The 22,710-nt window shown below is 37.8% G+C and overlaps 1 protein-coding gene across 3 annotated transcripts in view; it reads left to right on the top strand.

Annotated features, from left to right (window-relative positions):
- The window catches only part of brsk2a (BR serine/threonine kinase 2a), a 216,790-nt gene that overhangs the window by 161,538 nt on the left and 32,542 nt on the right, over positions 1-22,710 (top strand). For all 3 annotated transcript variants that reach the window (XM_084396512.1, XM_084396511.1, XM_084396510.1), the window contains exons 5-8: positions 4,488-4,604; positions 13,485-13,518; positions 13,616-13,684; positions 17,193-17,339. In XM_084396512.1, the coding sequence (XP_084252638.1) occupies positions 4,488-4,604; positions 13,485-13,518; positions 13,616-13,684; positions 17,193-17,339 (367 nt within the window). The remainder of the gene's footprint in view (positions 1-4,487; positions 4,605-13,484; positions 13,519-13,615; positions 13,685-17,192; positions 17,340-22,710) is intronic.

The raw sequence follows: 22,710 nt of genomic DNA, 5'->3' as shown, positions 1-22,710 counted from the left end.
TAAGAAATCTGAAATCAGCACAAATGCACTTTCTGTGCTTCTTTATTTGACTCTCTGAGTGCACTACTGTGTTATAAGGTTTTTATGTGCCACTAGAGAACGTTTTGGATGAGATCTTGGCTTTTGTAATGGGGTTACCACTGTGCTCGATCCCACTGTGATATCCCAAGTTGTCAATTCAGGGAGCCTAACGCTTTGTGTGGAAAACAGTCACTGGTAGTAGATGATAATCATCATGTTTGGCTTTTGGTGTAAAAATATGATCACTTTTGTATTGCTGTCAAAACGTGAAGCAAATAACATGTATTTTTGAGTTAAACGGAAAAAATAGTACTGGATTTGATTGTATCCTTTGGGAATTGATTAAGGCATTCCATTTGTTTGCAGTTAACTGTTGATGATTACACTATTGGCACTTGTTGGTTAAAACGTATATTTCAATATTTCACACTTGATACAAATGCATAATGTCACATGAGGGCTGTCAAATTTTGTGGTATACCACTGGATGGAACAAATTGCATTTAGTTTTCATGACGACAGTATGGGGTGATAAATTGTGCACAATAATAGTAAATAATAATAAGTGCATTAAGAAAGTAAATTGGCCAACATCAGATATCCAGCATGCAGAAAATCTGAAGCACTTAATATGTAGACATACATGTTTTGTAATTAAACACTCTCATAATTAGACCGCTGTGAACAGCATGCGAGTAAGATTGCTGATGTACTACGCATGTGCCTCCCGCTGCTCTTTACATTACAATAATGTAAAGCTTGTTCGAGTGCTAATTGAGCCTTTAAAATATGGTGGAAATTAAAGCAAAAAATGCTACAACGGGAGTTCTGGTACAGAATAATCTCTGATGCCAATGATACAGTTCCTTTTAGACTTTTATTTATTTATAAATGAGTTCATTCATTTTATAAACTCACTCACTCTCACTCTCTCTCTCTCTCTCACTCACTCCATCACTCTCTCTCACTCACTCACTCACTCACTCACTCACTCACTCACTCACTCACTCACTCACTCACTCACTCTCTCTCTCTCTCTCTCTCTCTCTCTCTCTCTCTCTCTCTCTCTCTCTCTCTCTCTCTCTCTCTCTCTCTCTCTCTCTCTCTCACTCTCTCACTCACTCACTCACTCACTCACTCCATCACTCACTCACTCTCACTCACTCCATCACTCACTCACTCACTCACTCACTCACTCACTCACTCACTCACTCACTCACTCACTCACTCACTCACTCACTCTCACTCACTCGCTCCCTTACTCACTCACTCAGTCACTCTCACTCTCTCTCTCACTCCCTTACTCACTCAGTCACACTCACTCACTCACTCACTCACTCACTCGCTCGCTCCCTTACTCACTCTCTCACTCCCTCACTCACTCACTCACTCACTCCATCACTCCATCACTCCATCTCTCACTCACTCACTCACTCACTCACTCACTCACTCACTCACTCACTCACTCAGTCACTCTCACTCACTCACTCTCACTCACTCACTCACTCACTCACTCACTCACTCACTCTCACTCACTCACTCACTCACTCGCTCGCTCACTCACTCACTCACTCACTCGCTCACTCGCTCACTCCCTTACTCACTCACTCAGTCACTCTCACTCACTCACTCACTCACTCACTCACTCACTCACTCCATCACTCCCTCACTTACTCACTCCCTCCATCACTCCATCACTCCCTCACTCACTCCATCACTCGCTCGCTCACTCACTCACTCATTGTCTTATTGAATATGACAGCCTGGAGAAGACCGGTCGGGAGCAGGATTGGGTGGATTCAGGGAAATTACAGAAGTTGAGCTCAAACTAATCATTGATGTTTCTTAATTGATGTTGAGCACCAAAACACAGCTTGTTGGAGCTGACACACAACACACCAGCCCAGTAATCTGTAAGCATGCAGATGCTAAACAGATACAGTTTATTAGGTTTTTATAGGAAGGAATATTTCAGCCACAACTGCCGTTTTGACGGCCACCATAAAAAAAACATATTAAGCAACATTTAAATGCAGATCTCTATCACCAAACAACACAACGACGTGTGCGTAACATTTTTAAACTATCACTGGGCCAATAAATATGCAATTTAAGATCTCACAGCAGACTGGGGAAACATTTGGTGCCTCTGCGCCCTCAGTGGCCGAAACCAACACCATACTATCAAAAGCATCATGGGATGTTTTATTACCACAACCAAACTAACACGTTTCTCCATTAACCTCTAGACCAGAGGGGTGGAAATTAACCTCACAGCTGTTCGATTAGGAAAATATATAGTCAGTCGCTGATCATATCAACAAACCGTTTCTGTTCAGGAGAGATTACGGCGTCTGGGTCACGTTAATGTGTCAGGAAGAGACTTTAAAGAGTGTTACTGATGTTACCGGTGTGACGGCTAATAAACCTCACCTCTGCAATTTGTCCCATGAACATCGTTGAGATATAAATCTTTTCATATTCAGTTTTATTAGCCCAAATGGGATTCAGGTTCATAAATGTGTTTGTGTGTGTTTTTATTTTTATTTTTTATGTTCACTTTGAGTGTCACTGTCACTTTAAATTTCCATCAAATAACAAACAAACACTACAAATAACAAATGGTTATGACAAAAATTAAATCAGAAAAACAGACAAAAAATCCTACAACTGTAATCACATAAATTTGTCATACTGCAATGCATATTCTAATATAAAACAGTTTTTTCAGACAACTTTAGGCTATTTGAAACAACATTTGAAGAGAATATCATTGTTTTAACATTTTTATATCTATTACTGTATATTGATTCAAAGTAATTCACATTTTTATCTGTGACTCATAAGCCCGTAAAATGAAATCTTTACCTGCGATATTCTCTGGACCTCAGAGCAACCAAAATCTGTACTCTGTCAAAGTAAAAAAGTACTAATGGAAATAATTACTCAAGTTGTAGTAAAAGTAACAATGTTAAACATTTATTGAGTAAGAGCAGAAAAGTATCCAATGAAAAGACTTGTGAGTACTAGTTACTTCGGATCTGATTCAGAACAAGAAAGATGATGATGAAGTCAATGAAATATTACAATAGTTGTAACTAAGTCATTTTATTTTGTAATTAGAAATGCGCTTGAGTAAAAGTGAAAGTACACCCACCTCTAAATATACATACTGTATTCTCCAAAAATGTACTTAAGTAAATGTCATGGGAGTAAATATAGCGTGTTACTACCCACCTCTGGTGGACCTGGATTCAAATTTTCTAAAAGTTAATCTGAGCTGAGAATATTACACTATTATTAGTAGATTTATGAAAGTGTTTTGAAATTAGCCATAGTTTCACTATTTTTTCTTTTCTTCTTTTAATCATTTACAACTCTTTAAAATGCATCTCAATCTACCTAGAGTTTTATTTTATGGAATCTATATCTATCTATCTATCTATCTATCTATCTATCTATCTATCTATCTATCTATCTATCTATCTATCTATCTATCTATCTATCTATCTATCTATCTATCTATCTATCTATCTATCTATCTATCTATCTATCTATCTATCTATCTATCTATCTATCTATCTATCTATATTTATTTATGAATTTATTTTTATTTTTTTGCTTTGGTTTTTTTTTTTTTTTTGGCACACATTATAGCCTGTTTTATTTTTTGTTTTGATTTGTTCACATTGTAGCCTTTTTTGTTTTGTTTTGTTTTGTTTTGTTTTGTTTTGTTTTGTTCACATTGTAGCCTGGCCTGGCCTGGCCTCTTTTGTTTTGTTTTGTTTTGTTTTGTTTTGTTTTGTTTTGTTTTGTTTTGTTTTGTTTTTTGTTTTGTTCACATTGTAGCCTGGCATGTTTTGTTTTGTCCACAATACTTTTGTTTCTTATGCACCAAAACTTGGAAACTGTCATCTTGCGTCACACAGTAAAAAGTGGGGCAACAAATGAATTAAGAGAAAGTTTTAATTCATTAAGACAGTTGGAAGAAGCTCGTTCATGTCAGCCCATGGTCAGATGAGCTTAACGTCAGACACTGAGACAGCGGGCATCTGTCATCTCCTCCCACAGGGTCTCGTAGAGTAGCAGTGCTGGAAGAAAGAGAAGAAACAGGGATCATTGAAAAGTGATATTGAAAGTGAAAGTGACAACTCGGAAGTTGTTCTCTGCATTTAACCCATCCAAGTGAGAGCACACACATTAGGAGTAGTAAGTAGTGAACACACACACTGGAAACTGTGACACATCATTCGCTGTGGCGCCCGGGGAGTGATTGGGAGTTAGATGCCTTTCTCCTGCCAGTATTGAGAATCGAACCCGCAACGTTCGGGTTACCAGTCCGACTCTCTAAGCATTAGGCCACAACTGCCCCACAACCACTGATACAAGGCCTGAGAGAAATCATCGTGTCATGCCACAGTTTCCACATGTCATTTGAATATCTCTTTGTCTTGTCTCGGGAACAGTCACAGGGACCTGAAGCCGGAGAACCTGTTGCTGGACGAGAAGAATAACATCAGGATAGCAGACTTCGGGATGGCGTCTCTGCAGGTGGGGGACAGTCTGCTGGAAACCAGCTGTGGGTGAGTGAACATGAGCATTATTATAACACTTATTATGATGAGGACAAGCCCTGTGTTCAGCTCAGGCCGTGTAGGACGTCAGTCATTCTCCTCTTACCTCCTTGAGCTAAGCTTTAGTCACACTAAATATATGTGTAAGGAATAGCACGTCCTCCATAGTTGCTTAACCCTGTAAAGGCTACTGTATCATATTTGATACGCACAATTCTAAGACCTCTAAATTAGTATAATTTTAAAAGTACTGATTTTAATAAAGTAAGAAAAACTTTTATATCATTATTAATATTCTAAGATGAACACTTATGGCAACTTATGTTTACTTGTTTATCCATAAATGGTTTTTTTTATTAGGAAAATCATGTTAAAATGTGAGTATCAAATATGATGCATCAGGCTTTTGAGGAATGTTAATTTGTACATCTGTTTTGCCCCCACAAAACAAGTTACAAAGCTTTGATCATAAAACCAAACATCTTACTAAGAAATAATATTCTGAGATATAGAGTGACAACTGATATTTATATGCACTTTATGTAAGTAGGCTGTTATACAGTTTTATTACATGGCTTGGTTGAATTCTAATGTAGAATGCGGTCTGTTATTAAAATATCAGCAACTGCACCAAATTGCATATTTTCCATCATCAAAATCAGTTTTTTTCAATGGTGAAATGAAACATTACATTAGTTTAAAGACTGATAATTAAGTATAGTGGAGACTTAAATGGTTCGAATTAATTTAGCACAATACAATAGTGTTTTGGCGGAAAAATAAATATGTGTTATTTTAAGAAAAGATATTTAAGTGAAACGAATAGTGCCACAATTTTTTTTTTTTTTGTGGACTCACTGCGCTTATAACGTCACGGACTGCCGTCGGTCAATAATTTGGCATGTTTTACTTCTGTACCTTTAAGCAGGCGTGTTCCGGCACAAACGTTCCCTGGTGCTATTCTAAACGTTGCAGGTTTAGAAAACAATTCCGCGTTGCGCATGTTATTCATATGCTTTACGGGCGCATGCTTGGCCATAATCAATGTAGCGTGTGCACAACGCACATGTACTTTGATTCTCTCATCTACACACAGACGCAGCAGTTCTCATTTTTAGAAAACCATACATTATTACAAGGAAAAATATTAACACACGAGGGAAATCATTGTGGTGTCCTTGAAGATGTGAAAAAATAGGCATAAATCTAGCTTACACATTTACCCAAATTATCATACGCCTGTTTAACCGAAGCTAATTTGGGTGGGTTTCTCCATCCCCATACAACGTCACTTCTCTGTCTTTTACGGCCCTGACGAGAACGTCGGTCTCCTCGGCTGTGAACCGCTCCTGGCGTGCGCCTGGCAAATCCGCCGTTATAATAGCAAGCCGCCATGGAACAAGCACGCCTGCTCTTAAAGGGAATGTGAGATGTCGCTCTGATTGGTTTATTTCACGTTACGCCCAAACCACACCTATGAATAATGAAGCTACTTCAGACCAAGCCATTTTAGATTTGCGTCGGGTGCAAGAGTCATTTATCCCGCCGGTATAATAGCAACAGCGCCCAAGACCCGCCCACAAAGTTACTTGCGTTTCGCGCTTGATACTTGCGTTTCAGATCGTTAAAATAGGGCCCATCCTGTTTTTCATCATTATAAATGTACAACTTTAGCTCATAAAAATGTCACAATCTGCAAAATTAATTAATCTAGGCTAGTTTATGTAAAATATGATTTCTTGTTGTGAATTTTTGGGGCCGTTGATTTTACACAACAGTGGCGTTTTTGGGGGCCTGAAAGCACAAACTTTTAAAAATGGGTTTCAAAGTGCAAGTTTTTGAAAGCGATACGTTATCGTCTCCATGTAAACTACAAAAACTTGAATTTGTGAAAACGGTGACCTCATGCGCATGTATATTACATGTTCAGTCTAATGGCCTGGCTGCAGAATTCAGCGCTTTTAGTCGTTTTCACGGATCCGTGCGAACAGGGATCGCTTTGACAATGTTGACATTTTTAGTACATCATTGTTGAATAAATGTACCCTCAGATTTGCCCAAACGTATCATTGTTCGCTGCCTTCAGCTGCTTGTCAGTCACACAGTGTCCACACAGATCTCTGGGACTCAAACATCATGAGAGAGAGAGAGAGAGAGAGAGAGAAAGAGAGGTCATTCTTCCTTTGCTCATCGGTGACTCTAGACATGCTCACTCAGGAGTAAAGCATTACCTTGAATCACACACTTCACCACAGTGACTCACCATGATCTTAACTGGAAATTATGGAAGACTAGAAGTACAACTTCAAAAATGTATCAATTATTAATTCAAAAATAGGTAATAAAACAAATAGATCAAAAGCGTTCACTATCTTTCAAAAGTTTGGGGCTGGTTAGATTCTCACAAGGCTGCAGATATGTGATCAAAAATACAGAAAAAGCAGCAATATTGTGAAATATTATTACCATTTAAAATAATTGTGTATTACTCCAGTCTTCAGTCACATGATCCTTCAGAAATCATTCTAATATGCTGATTTGCTGCTCAAGAAACTTTTTTGATTATTATCAATGATGAAAACAGTTGTCCTGCTTAACAAGTTTGTGGAAATTCTTTGATGAATATTTTCAGGATCCTGTGATGACTTGAAAGCAGGATTATTATGAACTAAAACTAAAACCATTAAACAAATCTATTACTTAAAGTAAAATAATCTGCATTTAAATGTTTTTAAAAAGTATTCTTATTTTATTACATTTAGTTGCCAAGGCACTTTAGTTTAATTTGATGTATTAAAATAACTCTAAACCAAAACTGAAAAAAAAAAAACGAATGAAAAGATAAAACAACAAAATTACTATTTTTTTAACTAAACATAAAATGTTAATTTTAAAATATTAAATGTAAAACTATAATAGTATCTCAATGACACTAAAATCATGTTGATAGAAAGTTAAAAATATAACTTATTTGAAATAAAACCAAATGTAACCTTGTTAATACTTAATAATTTCACTTTTGAACAATTGAATGCAATTGCTAAATAAATTAATAATTCGTCCACTTGCCAGTTGAGATTAAAAAATGTCAGTGTACCAATGTGGAATCAGCCAATGAACTCTCAGCTGAGTTTCATGACACGCCCCCTCTGACATCATAAGTGTGATCATCTGTCATGAAAACCCAGTGCTTTCTTTTCCTCCGTTGTTCGGTCGAGGCCTGGTGTGAAGAGATAGGAGCCCGACTCATTTACTGCCCTTTATTTCTTTCTTAATGTAATCATTTCTCCTTTCAAAAAGCGACTCTGCCCCCCACACATGCCATAAACCTTTAGCCTTTTGTCAGTTGATTAATTTTGCCATGCTTGCCCGACCTTTAGGATTACCCTCAGACGTGGCCATAGATTAAAGCCCAACGCAATAAAATCAGCACGCTCGTTCCCGTACATGAGTCGCCTCATGTTATATACGATCACAGCTCTGCAGAGGTCAAGCGGGACCGTCCTGTACCGTCCCGAACACATCAGGTCAGGATACAGGACAGGGAGTCACAGAAGCCTCCCAGCGCCCTGACTCAACATCGGCTATCAGAGCGAATCTGTTCGGGTCCCATCATCCTAAAAATGATCTGCAAAGCGGCTTTGTGTTGATTCTGGGCCGGATGTCCTTGACGTTTCCAGTGACCCCGAAACTATTTTAACCCCATCACACCAATGAATGCCTTTTTATCCAATCCGGCATCAGATAACACAAGCATTGATTCTGAGCTTCATGGATGCCTTCCGCTGGTGTTTACGGTGTTTATTTTTGTATCCCTATTACCATGCACCATTTTGGCTTAATGATCATTGTACATTACAGCAAAAAAAAAAGACAGATTTGAACCCATATGTCTGATGGTTTGTACACCCACATCAGTTATGAGGCATCTAATATCTGCTGTCATTGAGGAGTTTTGCAGGAACGAGAGGGGAAATGAGCTCTAGCAAACAGCTTGGAGTGGATAAATGATCCGGCACACGTTCTGCAGGGTTCCTCCATAAACTCATCCGTTAATGGGTCTATTTTTAGCTCTAATTTGCCTTCCTCATCAACATAAACAATGAAAGCGTTTTACGGCCTTAAAACATCCGATTCGTTTTGATCTCTCAGATGTAACGCACCTGCTTTACATGAAAACAACCAAAATGCTGTGGTTATGCCATCGGAATCATAATAATCAAGCAGGCCGGTCTAGGCTAATGTGTTGAAGGCAATAAGTTTGGAGTAAAAATGCAGTCTGTTTTGATGTGTGCTGAACATCTTCAGCAATGTTTTATGAAAACATAATGGCAGCTTGTTGTTTGGACCGTACTTTAAAAAAAAGATGGACGGCACATCTTTCCACTGTAAAGATGAATCAACCCATTATGCTGGGTTAAATAAACAACCCAATTTAGTGGGTAAAATTAACCCAACATGTGTTAATTTTAATTGGGTAACCCAAATTGGGTTAAAAACGAAGCCAAAATATCCCAGAAATGGTCGTTGGCGATTACGTGAGGTGGAGACACGGTATCAAGGCCCCGCCCACACTCCTAATCCCGAAGACTCATTCGCAGTCACAGCTGTCAATCATCACGTGACACTCTAAAAAACACTGGGTTAAAAACAACCCTATTTGGGTTACCCAATTAAAATGAACACATGTTGGGTTAATTTTACCCAGCAAATTGGGTTGTTTATTTAACCCAGCATAATGGGTTGATTCATTTTTACTATAGTACTAGCTTTTTTATTATTATTTTACTTCATACATTAATTAATGTTGACGAATTAACTTAAATCCTCTAAAATGTAAAAAAAATGACACAACCACTGGTTTGCTTGATAATTCCTTTTTTAAATCCTATTTTACAGTATAGCATATTTTATATAGATTTGAATACATATTGCATACATTTAAGCTCGTTTAACAAATATTAGAAGTGAAAATTAAGAAGTACTTCAAGTGTAATGGACCGTAACGGGGCTGGATCTCGTGCCGGAGCTTGTGACATGTTTTAACTTTAGACTGCCACCCTGCGTTTCACTCGTAGCCGAAATATGACTGACTCAATAACCTGTCCATAAACAATCAGTGTGCAGTTCTGAGAACATATTTGAACTTTTTAAGAATTTATATTCTGTATCTTTTTTTGAATAGAATCATAACATTTTATGCAATTTGCAAGGCACCAGGCGTTTCCATCACGATATACCAATTAAACGATATATAGAATAATAATGAATTTATAGATACAAAAAATGTACACAAACCTGTATTTTACCGAAGACAAACACCCATTTGACGGAGCTGCACTCCTCTCTACTGAAGAGGGCGCAAAAAGCCTACAGTAAATTACTCAACCCCTGGGTTGTTACGTCTGATCCAGGAGCTGGGTAACACAAAAACTACCCAAACACTGGGTTGTTACGTCTGATCCAGGATCTGGGTTACACAAAAACTACCCAAACATTGGGTCGTTACGTCTGACCCAGGTGCTGGGTAAAACAAAAACTACTCAAACACTGGGTTGTTACGTCTGACCCAGGAGCTGGGTTACAGCAAAACTACCCAAACATTGGGTTGTTACGTCCGACCCAGGAGCTGGGCTACACCAAAACTACCCAAACACTGGGTTGTTACGTCTGATCTAGGATCTGAGTTACACAAAAACTACCCAAACATTGGGTCGTTATGTCTGACCCAGGTGCTGGGTAAAACAAAAACTACTCAAACAATGGGTTGTTACGTCCAACCCAGGAGCTGGGTTACAGCAAAACTACCCAAACATTGGGCTGTTACACCTGACCCAGGATCTTGGTTACACAAAAACTACCCAAACATTGGGTTGTTACGTCTGATCCAGGAGCTGGGTAACACAAAATCTACCCAAACACTGAAATAATAACCAAATATGTTTACCCAAAAAGCTCAACCCAGGATTTGGGTAGAAAAAATACCCCAATATTTTTTAGGGTTTTTTAGGGTTATTTGTACACCCTGTTTATATAGCATCAAATAACTACCTAAAATGACTGAAACCATCTTTAAAAAAATAAAAAGAATTAAGTGTAATTGGATTTTTCTTAGTTTGGTTCGAGTCCCGTATTTTGAGTTGTCCTCCCGATCTGCTCTTGTTAAAGTCTCACTGAAGTCGTCACCTTTATTTATATAGCGCTTTTTACAATACAGATTGTATCAAAGCAGCTTCACAGTGATAACATGAAAATAATACAACAAAGCTTGTTTCTAGAAGAAAATTGCGTCATAGTCCACCCTAAGTAAGGCAGCAGATCAATAATATTGTTGAATATTAAATGTCCCCAACTAAGCAAGCCAAAAGCCAAGGCAACAGTGTCAAGGAACCAAAACTCCATCAGTGACAGAATGGAGAAAAAACCTTGGGAGAAACCAGGCTCAGTCGGGGCCAGTTCTCCTCTGGCCAATGAGTGTTCATATCATTATCAATCATAAGTGTATGATTATGATCCAGGCAGCATTACAGATCAGAAGTCAGATTGGATCAGAACATTCAGAATATTTATCCAGTTCCATCTGGTTGGAGGTCGTGTCATCACGCCGGTATGGAGATGAGTTTATTGAGGATCAGTGCCGATGGCTGTCGTGTCGATGAGGCCTTCACAGGGCTGAAGTGCCTTGGAACGCGCAGCTTTGTTTGATGCGTCGGCGTAATTTCCACTGAAACAGGAAGTTAAGGCGGGACATATTGAATGGCTCCTCCCCCATTTTCAAACAGCCAATAGCGTTTAGTTTACCTCACAGACTGTGCGAATCCGAGCGCTGATGATACGTTGGATTCAATAGTAGAGGTGTGAATAAATTCTAGACATTTCATTCTTAACCAACGTACAGTTGGAAAACGGAATAAAACTCGAGCGTTTGAGCAACCGAACACACATCTCCAACCCATACTGATCCTGACGTATCAACGGTCACTTTAGCCAGGTGGTGTTTATAGCGTAGGGGGCGGAGCTTTAGATTCTAGAGAGCATTTGATTGGACAGAAGATGTGATGAGAAGCTGAAGTCTGCGTGATGTCATAAAAATCTGTGATCCATTTTAGCGGAAGTGAGAGACTGTAAGTTATGAATGCTTGTATCTCCTAAATGCGAATTCTGTCATTGTTTTGGAACAAACCAGCTTATTCATAACCTTAAGGCTTACATATTCATACTAAAAGCTAAAAAACGTACATTTAGATTTCAGGGAGCCTTTAAGCCCGAACGGCAGCTTTATAGTTGACGTTTGCAGTGTTTCTGTATGCAGCTGGAGTTCTTCAAGTCCAACACGTTTAGCTCTCACTAACTGGATCCACATTTGCATAGATGCGCGCTTGTAAAGGTTTTTTGAGGGATCATGGGAGATGTTTGCAGCTTACTGAGAAACTCTCCCAATAATATGATTAACTCTGAACGTGCCTGTTTATCTCTGAAAAAGAAAACGCGGGAAGAGTCTCAAGCGTGGATGCACAACACTGCTGTAGAATAGGATTTGTCAGGAAAGATTAATGGAGACAGGATGTCAGCTGGTGTAACAGGATGTGATGTCAACATTTTGTGACCCTAATTACTCTGAGAAGATGTTCTCTTCTTCTTTAGTGTGTCTTTGTGTCCCTCCAACCTCATCTTGATATTAATCATTCTAAGCAAACAGTGTTAGACGTCACGGATCAGTGCCACTAAAAAACTCCTAGTGCTTTTGCTTCTGGGTGTTGCAGCTGTTGTAGTGATCTGTGAGTTGTCTTCGATGATTTTATATTTTTTGTTAGACAGAAATAATATGGTGACAGGAGTTATTTTGGAGAGAGTAAGATCAGGAGATGTTGCAGATCAGTGTTTGAAAGAAGTGTCTTCTGTTCACCAAGGCTGCATTTATTAGATCAAAAATACAGTGAAAAAGTTACATTGTGAAATATTGTTACAATAAAAAAATATATACATTTTCTACTTTAATTTTATTTAAAATGTAATGTATTCCCACGATGGTTAAGCTGGACTTTCAGTCTTTTCAGAAATCATTATGTACAGTATTTCTGTGCTCTGAAAATCAGGACTTTTGAACTGTTAGTTTTAGTGAATCAGTTTAAAAAGATGAAATATTCATTGAAAGCCATGCAGCATTTTTCCATGTTTTAGATCAAATATATGTTGGCCATTTTTGTACTGTCTTTTGTCACAGTGGTGCATATTAATAAATGAATATAAGAGCTTCATGAATCTGAATAGATAAAAAAAAAAATATATATATATATATATATATATATATATATATATTATTATTATTATTATTATTATTATTATTATTATTATTATTTATTTATTTATGTATTATTTATTTATTTATTTATTTATTTATTTTAAAATAGAGATTCTCCCACGATTCTGAATAGACTAGGTTCTGACAAAATGTTAATTTAATATTTTATTTTAATTAATGTTTTTTTTTTTTTTTATCGTTTTGAATGAATGATTCAATGACTCACTCAAATTTTTTTTTTCATGAATCAGTGTTTTCTTGAATGATTGAATGACAAATACATTTTTAACAATCAGTAATCACTTATTAATGTAATCGATATTACAATATATATATTGAATATATTTTAATATTATTATTTAATATAATTCTAATTATTCTGTGTTCATTTAGTATGAAAAACATTTTTATAATTATAAAAAAAATTATAATAAAATAATAAAAAAATCATTATATTAAAAATATATATATTTGTTAGTATTTGTAAGATATAAAAAAATAAAAATGAAATAAATAAGATAAAAATGCTGAGAGATTATTGTACACAGTTATTACTGCCAGTAACTCTAGCTGATGTCTTTTCACAGATCTCCTCATTATGCGTGTCCTGAAGTGATCCGGGTGAGTAATACTTTTACTTTGTGGAAGAAAAAAGAGAATTATGAATGGAAGAGCTGATCTCTAATGAGAGTTATTGCTTTTGCACTCTGTGTTCTAGGGAGAGAAGTATGACGGAAGGAAAGCAGACGTTTGGAGCTGTGGGGTCATCCTCTTCGCTCTGTTGGTGGTGAGTCACTCGAGACTTCACCTCGGACAAACCAACATTTCTGTCAACAATTACTCACATTCGTGTTGTTCTAAACCCAGTGTCATTCATTTCTTCTGAGAAACATAAAATATGATTGCATTCAGTGTATGGAAGAAAGATTAAAGACTCATTTTTTGATATTTTTATCTAGATATTTTCCCTTCAGTTCAGTCAAATTAAGTCGAAAGTCTCAAACACATTTCATTATGTTGCTGATTTGAAAAGTGCGCTGGATGTTGAAGATAAAGTCATGTTTTCAGAATGTCATCATCGAGAAATGGTATTTTGTGAAAAGGAACATGCGTATGTGAATGAAGGATGGGAATTGATGTTTCTAAGTGAGCAAGTGTTGGACGCGCCTCTGCACTGCATTATTATCAGATTTGATCTGAATGCTTTTGAACCGCAGCGATGTCCCAGGAGGTCCAGCTCAGTTGAAATGCTCCTGTTCTGTTTGGAGAGTAAAAACAGAGACGCTTGAGTCTGAGAGGTTTATCTCTGCACGCTGAGACACTGTTCTGCTTTTAATCCACAGCTGGATTGTTTTTGACGTTGTAGAAATGATGAGTGAGATTATTCTGTGTACCTGCAGAACTGCACATTACATTCAAACAACCCTTTCACCTCATCTTGTCTCTTCTCTTCTGTCCTCTTCCATCTTTTTTATGTCATCTCATTTCGTCTTGTCTCAAGTGATCTCGTCTCGTTTTGTCTCTTCTTTTCTCATCTAATTTTGTCTCATCTTGCATCATCAAGTTTTTGTCCCTTCTTTCATTTTTGTCTCATTTCGTTTGATCTTGTCAAGTTCTCCTGTTTTTCTCTGGTCTTATCTCATTTAGTCTCAGCTCGTTTCACCTCGTCTTGTTTTTTTGTTCTCTTCTTTCAATCTGTCTAGTTTGTCTTAAATCGTTTCATTTTGTCTCATCTCAAGTTGTTTCATCTCTTCAGTTTTCGTCTCGTCTCATCCCACCGCATCTCAGTTTATCTCGGCTCATGTCACCTTGACTCTTTTATTTTGTCTCATCTTGTTGCATTTCATTTTGTTTTATTTTGCTTGGTCTCATGCCATATTGTTGTGTCTCCTCTCTTCTGTTTTACTTTCATCTCATTGCTTCTCATCTCATGTCACTTTGTCTTGTCTTATTTTTGTCTCTTTTTGTATTTTGTCTCATTTCGTTTGATCTTGTCAAGTTCTTCTGTTTTTCTCTCGTCTTATTTCATTTTGTCTCAGCTCGTTTCACCTCGTCTTGTTTTTGTTCTCTTCTTTCTTTTTGTCTAGTTCGTCTTTTCTCTTGTTTCATTTTGTCTCATCTCCAGTTGTTTCGTCTCTTCTCTTCAGTTTTCGTCTCGTCTCATCCCACTGCATCTCAGTTTATCTCGGCTCATGTCACCTTGACTCTTCTCTTCTCTTCTCTTCTCTTCTCTTCTCTTCTCTTCTCTTCTCTTCTCTTCTCTTCTCTTCTCTTCTCTTCTCTTCTCTTCTCTTCTCTTCTCTTCTTTTCTCTTCTCTTCTCTTCGCTCCTCTTCTCCTCCTCTTCTCCCTCCTCTCCTCTCCTCTCCTCTCCTCTCCTCTCCTCTCCTCTCCTCTCCTCTCTTCTCTTCGCTTCTCTTCGCTTCTCTTCGCTCCTCTTCTCCTCTCCTCTCCTCTCCTCTCCTCTCCTCTCCTCTCTTCTCTTCTCTTCTCTTCTCTTCTCTTCTCTTCTCTTCTCTTCTCTTCTCTTCTCCTCTCTTCTCTTCTCTTCTCCTCTCCTCTCCTCTCCTCTCCTCTCCTCCTCTCTTCTCTTCTCTTCTCTTCTCTTCTCTTCTCTTCTCTTCTCTTCCTCTTCTCTTCTCTCCTCTCCTCTCCTCTCCTCTCCTCTCCTCTCCTCTCCTCTCTTCTCTTCGCTCCTCTTCTCCTCTCCTCTCCTCTCCTCTCCTCTCTTCTCTTCTCTTCTCTTCTCTCTTCTCTTCTCTTCTCTTCTCTTCTCTTCTCTTCTCTTCTCTTCTCTTCTCTTCGCTCTACTCCTCTCCTCTCCTCTCCTCTCCTCTCCTCTCCTCTCCTCTCCTCTCCTCCTCCTCTCTTCTCTTCGCTCCTCTTCTCCTCTCTTCTCTCTCTTCTCTTCTCTTCTCTTCTCTTCTCTTCTCTTCTCCTCTCCTCTTCTCCTCTTCTCCTCTTCTCTTCTCTTCTCCTCTCCTCTCCTCTCCTCTCCTCTCTTCTCTTCTCTTCTCTTCGCTTCACTTCTCTTCTCTTCGCTCCTCTTCTCTTCTCCTCTCCTCTCTTCTCTTCTCTTCTCTTCTCCTCTCCTCTCTTCTCTTCTCCTCTCCTCTCTTCTCTTCTCTTCTCCTCTCCTCTCTTCACTTCTCCTCTCCTCTCTTCTCTTCTCTTCTCCTCTCCTCTCTTCTCTTCTCTTCTCTTCTCTTCTCTTCGCTCCTCTTCTCCTCTCCTCCTCTCCTCTCCTCTCTCTCCTCTCCTCTCCTTCTCTTCTCTTCTCTCTCTTCTCTTTCTCTCTCTTCTCTTCTCTTCTCTTCTCTTCTCTTCTTCTCTTCTCTTCTCTTCTCTTCCTCCTCTCCTCTCCTCTCCTCTCCTCTCCTCTCCTCTTCTCTCTTCTGTCTCGTATCATTTTTGTCTCTTCTTTTATTTTATCTCATCATGTTGCATTTAATTTGGTCTTGTCTCTTCTCTTCTGTTTTTCTTCTCTCAGGATCACTGCTCTCATCTCATTGTCTCATTTCATGTTTTGTTGTCAATTCTCATCTTATATTTGTCATCATACTGAGATTTTAATCTTTTTGTCTCTGCTCTTTTTTTAAATTTGGTCTTTCTAACTTTTGCTCATCTAACTGCATCTCATGTCGTCTTGTCTCTCTATGTCTCACCTCCTCATCCATCTTTAATTTTGTCTCAACTCATATTATTTTGCATCTTGTCAGTCTTCATAACTCATGGCATCTTGTTTTGTCTCGTCTCACATTTATTTTATTTTATGTTTTTACTTTGTTCTTCTGAAGTTCACTCATTCGTCCCTTTATGAAATATATATATATATATATATATATATATATATATATATAGTATATATATATATATATATTGACCTGATGTAGAAAGGCAGACGGTACCAAAACCAAAAACAAAATTGACTTCTGGCAGACGAACTGTGCTTCTGTAGACGTACCCTATGCTGAATACACAAAATCCTCTCAGATCCAAAGTGATTGGAGTGCATTTATGCTCTCATCCTGTCTCTTTAGTTTTGTGTTATTCCTCTGTTTTGTTTTTTCATCAGAAATGAAACCTCTTCATCCTCATCTATAGCATGTCAGCAGTACACACATGAAAAAGTTGCAAAGCAAGATTTAATAAATGAAAACTTAGCATTTATGGGTCAATCCTCTAAGCAACTTTTTCTTCTAATTTGTTCCATTTTCCATCAATCCTCATTTGCTCTGTAATTCCCCCTCAGACTGATGCATTGTCTTTCTTTTGTTGTCTGTGTCTTTCTTTCAGGGCGCTCTGCCGTTTGACGATGATAATTTACGAAACTTGTTAGAAAAAGTGAAGCTGGGGGTGTTTCACATGCCCCATTTTATTCCACCGGACTGCCAGAACCTTCTGCGAGGAATGATCGAGGTCGAAGCCGGGAAACGGTTACCGGTAAGTTCTGCCAAACTACTGTGCTTGAACTGATGGGATCATGTCAGATGTTTTTATGGTTTTAGTTACATAACATCAGTTTCATATGTATAAGCTCAGTTTTAATTTAATTTGAATCCTGGTAAACTAACTAGTAATTTTAGGATGTGTTCACACTTGTAGTTCGGTTCGCTTGGTTCGTTTAGTCCAAAAAAAATAACAAAAAAAAACATTTAGTCCTGGTCCGCTTAGCGTTCACATTGGCATTTTTAACACTGAACCTAAAGATACCGACCCTAAAGGCATAAGGATATGTTCACAACATGATTGATCGGCTTTTATGACGTAGATTTTGCAACGGAACTTACTGACCATACAGAACAATGCCTTGTTCTGGGATAAATGCACTTGTTGTATGTGCGAAGCTACATATGATAGTGTTTTGACCAGCTGAGAACTCGTGAAGAGCTTTTAAAACGTGTAAAGGAGTCAAAATAGCGTCAGGAATCCCTCCGTCACACACACACATGAAGATCTGCTGCGAGGAGACGCAGTTCTGACTCCTGTACTGAACTGTGATGGGCAACATCGCAACTTATGCTTATGCTTGAGCTTTCTGTCCTTTTTAGGGTCGCATCTTGTGTCATCATGTCCCGATTTTGGTTCATTTACATGTCTTTGGTCCGTGTTACGTTCATATTTCATTCGAAACCACACCAGAGTTAATTTGGAAGCGGACCAAGACTCATCTTTTCAGTGGTCTCGGTCCGCTTGTTTGGTGCGCCAGGGTTCGGATGGCAGCGTTCACACTTATTCAAATGAACCGCACTAACAGAAATCGCACCAGAGTTCGTTTTAATCAAACCAATCCAAACCTGCCAAGTGTGAACACACCCTTAGTATCACCATAAAGTCTGGTCCACTTTGACACTGGATAAGAACTGCCCACTACCCACGGCTTAACTGGGTATAAATGTTTGAATAAGTGAACTTCAGAAGAACAAAGTAAAAAAAGAAAATAAAATAAATGTGAGACGAGTATAGTATAAAGTGACTATACAGTTTTTTTTATGTGAAGGTTTTTATGAAAAAGCTAATACATTTTGTGTGCAATATGTAAGAACTCATAAGAGCTCGCATTACTAAAGGCACTACACTATATGCGACTTTAAAATCAGAACAAATTTTTTAATTCTAGGCACTTGCCGACTTTATAAATGGTTACATGAAAAACTGGGCATCATACGCAAAGGCCGTGTGTCCGCTCTTCTGAAATGCCGCTTCGGTGGCGCAGCGTTTTCCAGTTGAGACGCTATAATATGTGCTATACTACAGAATTGCCTCAGAACTGATACTAGTAACTTTTTTCGCAAATAGTTTGTTTTCGAGTTTAAAAATGTTGATACAATGTTACTTACTGCCTCTGGCACGAGTATTGGATGAAGAGATGTGCTGCTTCTTGTTGTCATTTGTTATCGTTGTACAAGCAGAATGTGGTGGTTGGTCGGTGTGGTATTAGTCCCGCCCCTCCTCCACTGTGATTGGACGGCTGGGTAAAAAGTGACAGTGATGAACGCTGCGCTTTACCCAAAGAAAAAACGAGTCAAGCGCATAGTTAATTTGTATATTGTATTTGTATTGTATTTTATTGCATAACTTGTAGATCAAGGACCGCTCCGGTTTCAGAAGCGTCATACTATACAGGTGGAACTCGAAAAATGTGAATATCGTGCAAAAGTTTGTGTATTTCAGTAATTCAAATTAAAAGGTGAAACTAATATATTTAGTATATATAACTGTATACATATGCATGATTATACTTTTCAGAGGGCCGACATTTCTGTATTTAAAATACTTTTTTTAAATTGATTTCATGTAATATTCAAATTTTCTGAGATTTTGAATTTGGGGTTTTCATAAGCTGTAAGCCATAATCATCACAATTATAACTTTTGCACGATATTCAAATTTTTCGAGTTTCACCTGTATGTGTTCTGAAATTGGCTCAAAATATCAAACATGTTTTGATGTCCTCTGACTGGATGGAAACATAGTCTGAAGCTAAAAAATCATATTCTGTGCCCATTATACACTAAAAAAATCTGCACTCTTTCGGCAATTATCGTGGACTCATCCAGACTGTGAATTGGAGCAAAAGTCGTAGTTTATTCCAGCCTTATGTTGGACAACATGGTGCAGATAAGATTCCTTTGGTTGCAAATGCCCTCTGTGTTCTTCATGTATAATAAATGCGCTCCGCTAGCAGTCAGAGAAAGATGGGATTTTAGGACCCGAATGGACAATTACGGGTATTACTTGAATACGAGTTTCTGGCGTTTCCTGACTCTCTTGTCTCAGATTCAGTGAGAAACCTTGACCCTGTGACTCGTCTATAAAGAGAAACTGTGGTTTAAAGTTTGATGAGCTGATAGTAAAGCTAGTCGGACGGTTCAAAGGAAGAGCGTTTATCAGCGGTGAGGTTGTGTGTTTGGAGATCCCCTCAGCTTGTCCACACACATCTGCTATCACCGTGACCTTTCTCACTTCACAGAGGAAGCATATTCGAACCAAGAAAAAGCTGCTTTTGACTTGAATAAATGAATAAAAAGTCAGAGTCCCTCTGGAACTGCTGTCTGTCAGTGTGTCGGACGGTGGCGTCAAACACTTTGACAGGGGAAAGAAGGGACAGAATATTTGCTGAGATGCTATAGAACGCTATTGAATCCAAATCATGAGCATGTCAAGAGGCAAACGGTCTTTTTTCTTGGTGCAAAGGGTCAAGGGAATTCTTGGTTTGTCTGTCCTTATGTTGGATGAATCTCTTGAAACCTGTAAGGAACATTTCTGGCTTGTTTTTTTTTTTTGCCCCATAATCCCAAAAATTATTAATTAATTAATTGATTAATAAAAAAAAGAACAAATATATTTAGCATAAATAGCACACACACAAACACACACACACAAAAAAAAATAGTTATGGCTCATTTTGTTTTATGGTTTTGTTTTTGATTGATTGCGAAAATATGTGAGAAACATTAATAAAAAAAAACCTCATTAATAAAAAATGTTATTAATTTATTTATTACAGATCTAAAACTTTTGAACAGTAGTATATATATACAGTACACACTACTGTTTAAAAGTTTTACATCTGTAATATTTTTGTATGTTTTTAAAAGAAGTCTCTTCTGCTCACCAAGGCTGCATTTATTTAATCACAAATACAGTTAAGCGGTAATATTGTGAAATATTAGTACAATTTAAAAGAACTGTTTTCTATTTCAATATACTGTACGCTAATATGTAATTTATTCCTGTGATCAAAGCTGTATTTTCAGCATCATTACTCTAGCCTTCAGTGTCACATGATCCTTCAGAAATCATTCTAATATGATGATTTGATGCTCAAGAAACAATTTTGATTATTATCAATGATGAATCGAAAGTTCAAAAGAACAGCATTTATCTGAAATAGAAAGCTTTTGTAACATTATACACTGCCGTTCAAACGTTTGGGGTCAGTAAGAATTTATTTATTGGAAAGAAATTTTAAAAGAATTAATACTTCTATTCAGCAAGGTTGCATTAAATTTTGTCAGATTTCTATTTATAGTGTATTTGTCCTGGTTAATTTAGTTTGTTTATGCTGTTCATGCTAATTTTTTACTGTAATAAAGTAAAAAAAAGTACTTGACATTATAATAATGAAAATCTGAGGGGAGAAATGTGTTTAATTATCATGAAAATAATCGTATAATGCAAATTCATTTATGCAAAATCGGATTCTTTTCTTTTTCTTTTGATTTTGGCCTGAAACGTCACAGTAACCTCTTCACAGTTCATAAGGAGTCCGTTCTCTTCACATCGACCGCCTCCGTCACGATTACATCACACTTCTTTACAGACACAGTCATAGCATTCACACACTCAGCGGGAAGAGTTTCAGGACGAAGCTTAACTTAAACTGGAAGTGGAACTGAAATTTCTTATAATTTCTCCTAGACTACAAATGGAGACTTGCTGAGGTCTCCTGGTTCTCAGAACAATTGTATGTTAAGAATTGCCTCATTTTTTGTAATTTTTTTTTCTCCTTGAGAATTTAGGAGTAATGTCTGAGAAAAAGAAAGAAAAACTCATGACATAATGGCCTAGTGTTCTCGCTGTACTCTTGCAGAACATTGTCTTATGATCACATCCCACGTCTCGTTACCTTTTACAAGCCTGGCATTTTAATGAGTCCGAACGGCTCTCAAGGACATGAGAAACACGTCTTTAAGTCACTGATGGAGTTTGATAGTGCACTGAATTGTGAAACACCTTCACATGTATCTCAGAAAGCCATTTAACAATACACGTTCACAATGAACAATGAAATGATTCACTTTCCCAATGTAAATCCCAAAATTCACAACACAAAATGTCTACTCTCTACTATAAAACTCTAAAATCAATAGGTGGGAAAACAGCACTCTACATCATGTTAGAAATATTAAAAACAAGAACTCATAGATAATAGATATCTTGAGTTCTTGAACTGTACGAGTGCAAGCGGATGGAGGCCTTTTTTGAAACGGGTAAAATATAGCAAAGGCCTCTACTGGTGATGGGGAAATATGGATATCAACAAAGATAAATATCATCCAAGGCAGTGAATATTCCTTATTGTTTACCCCTATTTAATAAATAGCCAATGTATTTTTGATTTTAGAAACTCTGCAAATCTACACATCCGATTCTTCTGGTATCGATGCATTCCCTTTTCTGTCCAGTTATATTTTTGTCTTCTGCATATTTTTCTAAATATTTATGATGAAAAAATGGTGACCAAATTGCATGGGATAGTTTATTAAAGAACCAAACTGAAGGACATATTCGGCACCAATGAAAGTCGATTTTTTTTCTTCACCTTAAAAGGATACCTCACCGATTAGCATTAAGCTTTGTATCAGTAGAAACCCGGTAGTATTTTCGAGTGACCGTGCTTCCCTCCCTCATGTCCCCCTGAGACGAGAGATTTCTGTATTGTGGGTCTGGAAAAAACCCTCAGATACCGCCAAAATCATTTTCGGAGGCTTTTTTGTCCAGAGGCGAGAGACTACAGCCAGTAGGAGGAGCTCGTTCCGCGTGTTTTCAACCCGCCCATAGGGGGATCTCACGATAAAACAGCATCTTTTCAGTTTCGAGTCACTAGTTGTATCATTTCTTCCGACACTGCCCTCTGTAACCGGTAGGCGTGGCTTGGGAGTGGCGTCGTATGGCAGTGAAGCAAGTGCATTCTGGGAGTTGTTGTCTATCAGCCACATGAGCCAAAAATACATTTTCTGGCTTTTCTCAGTCTAGAAACCAACTTCTAAAATAATTTCACATTTCTACTACATAAATGACCCAATTT

Source organism: Rutilus rutilus, assembly GCF_951802725.1.
Source record: "Rutilus rutilus genome assembly, chromosome: 23".
In the NCBI taxonomy this organism is placed as follows: Eukaryota; Metazoa; Chordata; class Actinopteri; order Cypriniformes; family Leuciscidae; genus Rutilus; species Rutilus rutilus.
The sequence above is the reverse complement of the archived record's forward strand: the minus strand, read 5'-3'. Positions and strand labels throughout refer to the sequence as shown.